General features: G+C 33.7%; 1 protein-coding gene across 1 annotated transcript in view; it reads right to left on the bottom strand.

Annotated features, from left to right (window-relative positions):
- Positions 1-577: 577 nt before the first annotated feature.
- Positions 578-10,445, bottom strand: part of Cdh9 (cadherin 9) — a 145,830-nt gene continuing 135,962 nt past the window's right edge. Inside the window, 5 exon segments of the mRNA NM_001168630.2 lie at positions 578-1,933; positions 5,976-6,227; positions 6,563-6,680; positions 7,649-7,770; positions 8,227-8,363. Of these exon segments, the coding sequence (NP_001162101.1) occupies positions 1,446-1,933; positions 5,976-6,227; positions 6,563-6,680; positions 7,649-7,770; positions 8,227-8,363 (1,117 nt within the window). The 3' untranslated portion in view covers positions 578-1,445.

Here is a 10,445-nt window from a genome sequence, read left to right as displayed (position 1 = left end):
AGAAATAGATCAAAACAAAACCAAAAGCATAGAAAATACATGAAGTCATGTTAGCCTTCCTATTATCCTGGACAAGAGGCTTGTTCTGGAATGTCATTGATATGGCCAGTGTCACCCCATTTTCCCCAGAATGCATCAATTGGTAGCAGTTTCTTAAGGAGTTGAGTTCGCATTTACTTTTCCTTCTCAGTCATGGGGCTTTGTTCAGTTTAAAACTGAAGAGATCAGTATACATTTTCAACAAGTTACCAGGAACTGAGAATACATTTAATCAATTTCCTGACTAAATACACACATAAGCACACACACATACACACACACATGCATGTACACACACATATGCACACACACATGCACACAAACACACACAGACACACACTCACATATACACACATGTACACACACATGCACACAAACACACTCACACACATGCACACACAGGCATACACACTCACACACACAAACAGACACACACTAATAATTATGGTGTCTCATTTAAGACAATTATTTTTGGGGCTTTTTCTCATTTTTAAAACATGTATGTCTGGTACTTCGATTATTCAAATACAATTCATTGTTTGGTAAATCTTGCAAAAACTTAGTTTATTGTCCACATTCACATATATAATAATTTATATTTCAGATCAATCTCATATTCTATCATGAGTAGACATTAGTACTTCAATAAATATTTTTCCACATTTAAATATTGAAACAGGAAAAAAAACCAACAATTCATACCACATCCCATCCCTAGATATGTCCCACTTTACATCGGTGACCTATGCAGTGACTGCTCAGCTGCTTTTCCCTGAGTAAATCGTGTTTTACTCTCAGAAAGATAAAAACACTTCTGTCGTGAGATCAACTGCTCCGAGGAAGTAAATAAAATGAAATTTATCTTTATAAATATTAGTTTATTTCATAAAAATACAAAAATATAAATATACATTTATAAAAATATGAGTGAATCAACACAAAGACATCTTTCCACTAAATAAATATGGCAGTAATAGTCACTCCTATTTCATTGGGTATATTTTCTTTCATCTTAATTTACAAAGCAGTTGCACAATGTTTAATTTCATAGTATATGTGACTGACAATCAGTTAAGAAAACATTTATAAAGTTCCTATACTAAGACAAGGCACAAAAAGCCTTTCAAGAATTTTTACTGATTATTAATATGATATATTTTTCCAAGCTTATTAGGCAAAGAGTGTGAACAGGTTATTATTACTGTTTTAAAATCTATATCATTCATACTCATTCACGGAAACTTACTGATTAAGCAAACCCTTACTAGGACAACACTTTTATGTATTTGTTTGCAGTTGTTTGTTTTTTTATTTTTTAATTTTTCCTCCAAAAAGGGATAACACAGGCCACTCAATCTGGTATTGAAGACAGTATTTCTACTAAAGTTGATCAAGTCATACAGGACTCAGTCCCGGTCACTGTCATCACCCCCATACATCTCCGCAAGTTTTTTGAACCGTGGCCCCCAGTCACTAAGGTAGTCATAATCCTGGTTACAATCAGCTGTGAGAGATTCTAAGGAGCTGAGAGAATTGGCTACAGAATCATTCCCTTCATAGGCGTAAGTGGCCAAGGAATCATAAGGTGGTGCACTTGGGTCTGAGTCGTTTTCTTTCAATCTCCGGTGGATAAAATCTTGTACATCAATATTTTCCCAGAGAGGTACAGTCCTCCTTATCTGAAAAATAGTTTCAGGCATGACATCTCTTCTAAGTTTACTATCTTCTCTTGCTTCTGGGTTCCTTAATGTGCCGATGTCAAAAGCCTGTGTGTCTTCTTCTCCACCACCTTCGTCGTTATAGGTCACAATATTGTCCCGGACATCATCCTTTGAAATGATCAGAGGCTCCTTTTTCCGTTGCCTCTTCAGTGCAGCAAACAGCACAATTAGAGCTGTTGATAAGAAAAGAAGAGATAGTGAGACTCCACGATTAGTGTTAATACTCATACTTACGGTGTATGTGAAACTTTGATAATCTACTGGAGACATGGAGTAATGGTCCAATTAGAACGATAGAAAGTCAAAGTATCATTTGAGATAAAATAAAAACAATAAAATGAAAATGTAAGAAATTAAAGAAATGAAGATATTAAATAGTTACTAATCTACAATTTGAAGCCTGTAGATAGCTGGCATTGAAAAAATATATATAATTACTTGGTCAAGTAAAATTAAGTGAAATCTTATCCTCACCAAATATACATTTACCTCAAATTTTAAAGGATAATTAATGATTCAGTTATCATCAAAGTGAATTTCACTTGATAGTAAAATTAAAGGTTAGTAGGCAAATAATGTCTCATAAAGATGAATATAATATAATTCATTTATTATATGCATATTATATACCCACACTCACAATTCACATATAAAATATATATAAATACTGACTTTGTCTTATTAAATATTGCACAAAGGCTTATTTAAATTTCTTTACTGGCATGGTTAACAATATCAATGTTTTCTGAAAAATATGAAGTATGACTCTAAAACTTGAATATAATTTTCAAACTTCAAGTCATTTAACTTGGACTCACTTATAGGGTATCTAAAATATTTCTTATTGAAGCTCATAACTAACAAACTTATACTCAAATTTGGGAGTAAACTTCAATTTTTATATTATTTGCATATCTTTCCTTTTATTTTTGTGCACTTTTCTATGAATGTAATTAAGTACTTCCCCATATATTAAAATTGCTTGGTTCTCATTATAGTAGTTAAATTTAATGCATATATTTCACAACGTATTTTCTTAAGACAATAGGATGGTTATATGCTATGCAGGTATACCTCTCTTTCTCTCTGTCTCTCTCTCTCTGTCTCTGTCTCTCTGTCTGTCTGTCTGTCTGTCTCTCTCTGTATGTGTGTGTGTGTGTGTGTGTGTGTGTGTGTGTGTGTGTGTGTGTGTGTGTACTTTAAGCATTAACATTGGGTCTTTCTTGGTAACACTCTACACTAATTTGTGAGTCCAAGACTCTTGCTGAACTAGGAACATACTAATTGATTAAATTGGCTGTCCTTCAAGCTCCAGCCTGTCTCCATCCTTACTATTGCCCTTAGAGTAGTTAAGGCTAAAGATGTGCATGCCCAACTTTTTCCCTGTGTACTGCTTTTCTAAATCTATATTTCTAAATCTGTGTTTTATATGAAGATATTTTACCAACTGCTTCAGCTCAACTCCTACAAAATGCATTAAAATTAAAACATCACTATGAGCTCTGAATCATTGGATTTACACTAAAATCATTCAATCATCTTATTTAGAAAAAAGACAAATAAATCACACTATGGTAAAATATATTTCAAACATTTTTAAATAAGAAAAAAATGAATCAAATCAGGAAAAATTCTCACAAATTAATTTAAACAGGAGAGAAAAGTGGAAACTGCATTTCATTTATTATAGACAATCCAATGTTCTGCCAAAATTATTTTTGAGGCAGTGTTGATTATGCATGTTTGTAATTCCAGTGTTTTAGAGCCTGGAGCAGTAAGCACGAGCTGCACACTGAGATATTGTCTCCCAGGACAGACGAGAAGGCTGATGAACAGCATAATTCATTGAAAATAAGAAAAAGAAATCGCTCCAAACTTTCCGTTGCTTTTGTTGAACTCTGATTTAACATTATTGTATGATTCTATTTTTCTTTTTAGTGTTGGCTTTGAGCACATTAAAAAAGCACTCTACCACTGTATTCCATCTCCAGGCCCATTGTTAATCTCAAATAAATTCCTCCAAAAAAGAGATTGGGGACTTGACCTTTATTCACATTCATCCAGCGGGTATTAAAAATAAATGAAATGCTCCTGTTTTGGAATATATAAAACTATATCTTAGTAGGACAAGAATAAAGAAATTGAGACTGAAATAGATTTAACAGTCACTGTGCATAGTAATGAACAAAAAATGGAGTTATTTTGCAATGTAAAATTAAATGAGTGAATTTTTGCTTCCTATATGTTGTGCATGAATACTGAATAAGTAAACCTATCTGAATGCTTCCCTAGTTATGAATGTGTAATCCTTCAATTAAGTGAATCTTGGAAACATTAGTATCTATTTTGTTCTCTCTTCTGCGAAGGGAGAAATATCTGCTTCATTTAATGTGTCAAAAATAAATATTTGGTGTATGGTAATACAGTTCAGGCTATTAAGAAAAGGCATCAGTATTTTCAACAATGTATGTTTAGAATTTATTATGTACTTATTGTACTCTTATCTACTGGAGCAGTATATATAAGCAATAAAACCAAATCATAAACACTTTGTATATTTTCATTTGACAGGTATTTTTAAAGTTTATGAAATTTCTTTACTTTGGTTTTACACTCTTTTCCTAATACTTATTTTATTGTTACTAATTTTTATTACTTAGTTTTGATTTTGTTTTTCATAGAATTTGTCATTAAACCTAGGGCCTCTAACTGCTAAAATACTGTGTCTCTGAGTTCCAAAGCAAATTCTTCTTAATTAAGATATTATGATAATTAAATTCATACAATTCACCATAGTGTCAGAGGTGTCTCTATGATCAAAATTTACAAAATCCTTGCCCTAGATTTTAGTTCCACAGTCAATTTTAAAGGATTCACCAATAGGATAGAAATGAAGCCTTAAGTGTATACTCCTGGCCCTTTCTAAATAGCCAGAGGATGCTAATCAAAACAAATACTTTACACTCCTCTTTGTCAAACCCCTAGTGAAATCCTACAATGATATCTGGCCAAAGGGATTTTTATCCAGAGAGCTTGAAGGGATTTATAGTGAAAAGAAGCCAGCATACATGAGCATTAGATCATAAACTTGGCCAGCTCTCCTGCCCTAAGTGTAAGTATTTTGGATGAATATTTTATAGAAATAAGTTTTGGAGTGGTTTGCGGTAATACAACTGTTTAATTGAATTAAATCCTTTCTGTGTTAGTGTGGGCTTAAATAAAAGCTGTGCTAACAGAAACATGACTGGAAAGTACTGAGCCATCTGTGAGCACGCTCTCCAAAGGACACTTTAAAGGCTGTGATGAGTTTGTTTGTTAGTTTGTTAGTGTGTTTGTTTACTTCATATGTGTCTTAAAATATGTAACTACCTTATTTCACAAGAATGAAACCATTAGTTCCAATCCCCAGAAGACACCTATGAGGCCAGACATGATGATAGAGCCCTGTAATTCCAGTATAGGAATTTGAGACAAGAGGGTCCCAGAGCCCTATTAACCATCAAGTGTCACAAGTCTGTGAGCTCCAGTTTTGGTGAGAGGTCCAGTGCCAATACACAACTTGGATATTAATGGATGAAGACATCTGATGCTAACCTCAGGTCTAAATGCTTAGGTGTGACATCTATATTAGTGCACACATACATGCAAACACAAGAGTTGCACTTGGTGGATTAACTATTACCGACTTGAACAGATTTGTTAAGATGAAATTAATCATTACATCAAAGGTCTTTAGAACCGTGAGTGTAGCACTTGTGGCATTACAGCCTTTTTTAAGTTTCATTTATTTTTTGTGAGTACAATGTTGGTCTCTTCAGACACACTAGCAGAGGGCATTGAGTCCCATTGCAGATGGTTGTGAGCCACCATGTGGTTGCTGGGAATGGAACTCAGGACTTCGGGAAGGGCAGTCAGTGCTCTTAAGTGCCAAGCCATCTCTCTTGCCCCATGTTATTATATCTTTGTTTTAAAGCCTTGCACAGTGATTCCTTTCACACACACACACACACACACACACACACACACACACACACACACGCACACACACACACACACACAAAAAAAAAACCCAGAGATAGGACTGGTATTATTTTCTCATTCACAATAGTTTTAGTGAAATGTTAAGTATGTGCAGTTTCAGTTTCATACACAGTGCCTGGGTGATGGAAAAGACCAAGGGGAGAGGAGAACTGAACAGAGAGATGAGCAGCTTACTAAGCAAGATGACAACACAAAGGAGAATTGCGATGAGAGCCCCTGTGCTCAGGCCTGCAGCAAGCATCAGGGCCTCGGCATTGCAGGACTGCATGTTGCCTTGGTTATCACACGCGCATACACGGATCGTGAGTGTGCCAGTGCTGCTTTGAATAGGATAATCATTGTCAAAGATTAAAACTGGCAGTAGGTAGGTGTTCATTTTGTTGCGGCTGTACCCATCTTTTCGAGTTATAATTCCTGCTGTATTATCTGAAGAGGAAAAATATAATTAGGAAAAATCTTCATATTCATGTTCTTCCCACCCTCTTCCTCCCTTTTCCTCCTTTTTGGTTCTTTACTCACATCCTTACTTTGTGTGGGTGTTTTGTTTTTTGTTTGTTTGTTTGTTTGTTTGTTTTTGAGATATGGTACTAAGTAGCCCAGGCTAGAGCTGATCTCATTGATGTAGACAATGAAGTTGAAATTGTTGTTCTTGAGATCATATCCAAGTTGCTGGGATGACAGAGGGAACATACCTTGCTTCATATTCAACTTCAATTCTTTCTTAAAAAATTGTGCAGTGCACTTTAATAAATGTCCTTTACCTTTATTGTCTACAATTGTGAAGTTTGGGTTTAGAGGAAATTCTGGCACTGGCTCAAAAAAGAACTTGTGTCCACGGGGAGGATCATCTTTGTCCATGACACTTATAGTTTGAATCAACTGAAACCAAAACACATTCATTAATTACATCCTGAAGAATAGACACAATACTTTTTAATTCAAGATCGTTTTAAGTAGGGACATTTTATTTGGGTCATGTAACTCTCAGTTTACATTTTTTTATTTAACTAAAATTTTCAACTTATACGTCCTTTTCAGAAAAGTCACTTTTATAGATCAAATAACGTTTCATATAACTTAACATTTAATCAATAATGAAAATTATCTCTGACTAGAAGTGCATGGGGCTCTTCAGTGTTTCACTTCTTCTTTCTGATAATCATCCCTCCTTAAGGAAAGCTTATTAATTCAACTAATGGCATGGTTTTGGTGATTTTTCAATCTGTTTTATTAGAACTTTAATAGGGTCTTATTTATTTATTAGAAAAAAATAAACAAAACATAAAACATATCCCTAAATATAGGAGGATTAAAATCAATGCCTACATACTTTGTTAACTATCTTATTGAGAGATATTTTTTTTCTTTTCTTTTTTTCGGAGCTGGGGACCGAACCCAGGGCCTTGCGCTTGCTAGGCAAGCGCTCTACCACTGAGCTAAATCCCCAACCCCGAGAGATATTTTAAATATTAAATTTAAACTAAAAATAGTAAATCACAGAAAACATTTAGATCAATCCTTATTCTTCTGAACTACTTAACATAGCAAAACCTGATGAAAAACACAATTGTATCTGTTTATTAATAAAGGAGTATTTACATTCTTAAGACATTAGTAAATATAAGTCAAAATAAGCTTAGTTACATCTTTTTGCCATGTTTTAAATGTATTTGTTGTGCTATAGTAATGATAAAATATCATTTTAAGAACTCATATTTTAAAGAGTTCTTTGTCGAATATCATAAAGGAATGTAAGAACATACAGCTAATGTTAGGCAAGTGAAGTAGTGATTCTTTCCTTCCGTCCTAAAGACACATGTTTATAAACTTCATAATAATACAGTTACCTGCCCGGACTTTGCATTTTCACAAACGAATGTTTCATAGTACATGGCAAATTCTGGAGCATGATCATTTATATCAAGAATTCTGATGAAGACAGCTATTTGGCTACTTTGTTTCGGGTTATCTGCAACAAGAACATCATGTGAGGTTTCAGGGACATGCATGAAGGAGGCCTTAAAGCCACAACCATCATCAGTAAGCGGCTGATCCATTCCCTGTAGTCTCAAGCCCATGTGGATGGATGCCAAGTATCTTAACTTCATTACTTGGTCCAGAAAACATATTAAAAAGGGGAAAATACAATGGAAGAAAACAAAGTAAAATACACAGTGTCCACAAGCTCATGCATAATTTTTTATCACTCTAGGTGAAATGCAAATCCCTTGTCAAAGAATACAAAACTTTTCAAATGAATAAAATATTAATACATCTAATTTAAATAAAAATTAACTAAAAAGACTAACATCCTGATTCATCTTCTTTTCAGATATTGCCAATATGGCAATAATTTTACAAGAGTATATTATTGTCATTTATTAATTTGGCAAAATGTATTTAGATGAATATACCTACAACTTACTTATCTCTGTGGCTGTAACGGTGATATTATGCCAAGGGGATGATTCCCGATCCAGGGGTTTCAGAGTGAAGATAGAGCCATTTTCTGAGTGAATACTGAAAACTCGGTCCATATCTGTATGCCGGTCAACAGAGTATCTGACAGGAAAGAGACTTGTAAATTCAGCCCTCTCTGAAATTAACTGTATCATCCTCTATCTCCTAAAGTTATAAGAAATTCTTAAATTGACCTGAGAAAAAAGTAAGATGTAAGATGTTGAGTCTCTTGGGTTTGTTTGTTTTTTGTTGTTTTATCCAAATGGATTTATTATGGAAACAATTTGAGGTTCTAAAAGTTCCCTTACAGTGGTCATGTTTATGTGTGTCTAGAGTCATTGCATAAGTATAATGGATAATGGTGTAAACTTTAAGTGTTAAGTGCTTCTTGATGTCCTTATTTTATCTTAGCCCAGTATGGTTAAACTAATTCTAGAATTACCACATTACTGTTTTTCAGAGTCTTAGAAATATGAACACTTACATCTGAGAAGGAAAAAGGGTAAAACCTAATTACATAGTTGTATATTTATTTATCTATTTTATCCATTTGTTGTTGTTGTTGTTGTTGTTGTTGTTGTTGTTTTAGTGCAGTTTGGAGACAGAATATCAGGAAGCCTGGGCTTTCGATGAATTCTCTGTACCTGAGGAAGAGCATAATATTCCTATCTTACTAACACTTACCTCCCAGGTTCTAGGATTACCTCTATCCATAGTAGATGTTACTCTGAATTATTGAATGGATCATCTCAATAATCAATATGCACTTTCAAAGAATGACTGGGCAGAAAGCATTATCCAAAAATGTTTTTTTTTTCAAATTTCTGTGACTTTCTTAATTTTATCAAGTGTTAATTAAAATTAACTTGAAAGATAAAAATAAAACTTATTTGTGAGATCAGGCAAATTAAATCAAAATGATATAAACAACATATTTGTGTTGAATAGAATGCAATTAACAATGTTTACCTGTATATTTGTCTCTTTTGTGTGAAAGACCAGTAGTTAACCATTGGCTGATTATGTCTAAAATGAATGGTCTTGTAATTTTCCCACTACTTGTAATGATGAACATGAAGAAAAAAATCTTTTATGCGCATTAACTTTTGTCTAGAGATTAATATAAGGACTCTCTCGGTGAAAAATAATAATTATAATATAAAAGTGACAGACTGAATAGCTTATATCTTATTGGGGACAAAAAGTAGTTCTGAGCACCTGCCAGTCCTCTACTTGGGTTACACTTCAGCAGACATACTTTTCAGGTTATGAATTCACAGAGGAAAATCACTTTGACAATTTGGAAATAAGCTTACTTTTTATCATTAACAGTGACAACTTCCTGCTCTATTTTTAGATATTCCCCTCAGCAAAAATGATGTCCCATGAGTTGTCAAAGCCCAGAGATAAAATTCTTTTACATAATAGCCAAGTTCTATTTTCAACACAGAATTAGAACATTCTGAGTTAGTTAGTTACCAATTAATAATAAATACACTGAATTACTACAAATGACCAGAAAAAAATGCGTTAAGCACTTAACACAGAAAAAAGTCATTTCTGTGACCCAGAAAATGGCTTATAAATTTGATAATATTGTATCAAATTGATCTCATTGAAGTTTGAAAAACTACGTGAAACAGAGCACTTGCATAAAGCTTCTGTGGGAATGCTACCTGGAAAGAAAGGACACTTTCATATGGGTGACATAAAAATCAAAATGTATACAACACAACTCACCTGTAAACTCTCTGTTCAAAAATTTATGGTTTTCCTTTTATGTTGTAAAATCAAACATTAAATGCATTAATAAAGTCCTGTGCTTTTAATACACAATACATAGAGGACACAGTTATAGACATGACAGTCAGTGGTTGTGCCACCGTGTCAAATTCGACCTTATTTTATCAATGGCTTGGTCAGTGTAGGCAGAATACGCCTTTCTTCTTTCTTCTTCATAAGCAAATTTTTTCCAGACATGTGCTTCTCACAACGGTATGCAGTGAAATCATTATGTTCATTGTTGAAATGGATGTTGACTGCTTAATGAAACCACTAATAGTTTCACAAAAGTAATATAAATAATTTACAAAAAATAATAGTCTTATTTTCTGAACAGCAGGATTAGTTTCAGATAGACAGGTTCTCACGGCATTGCTGGCCTCCATAATATATGCCATGTAT

This window comes from Rattus norvegicus, chromosome 2 (genome assembly GCF_021556685.1).
Source record: "Rattus norvegicus strain SHRSP/BbbUtx chromosome 2, alternate assembly SHRSP_T2T, whole genome shotgun sequence".
Lineage (NCBI taxonomy): Eukaryota > Metazoa > Chordata > Mammalia > Rodentia > Muridae > Rattus > Rattus norvegicus.
Note: the sequence above shows the minus strand (reverse complement) of the source record. Positions and strands in the feature narration are given on the sequence as shown.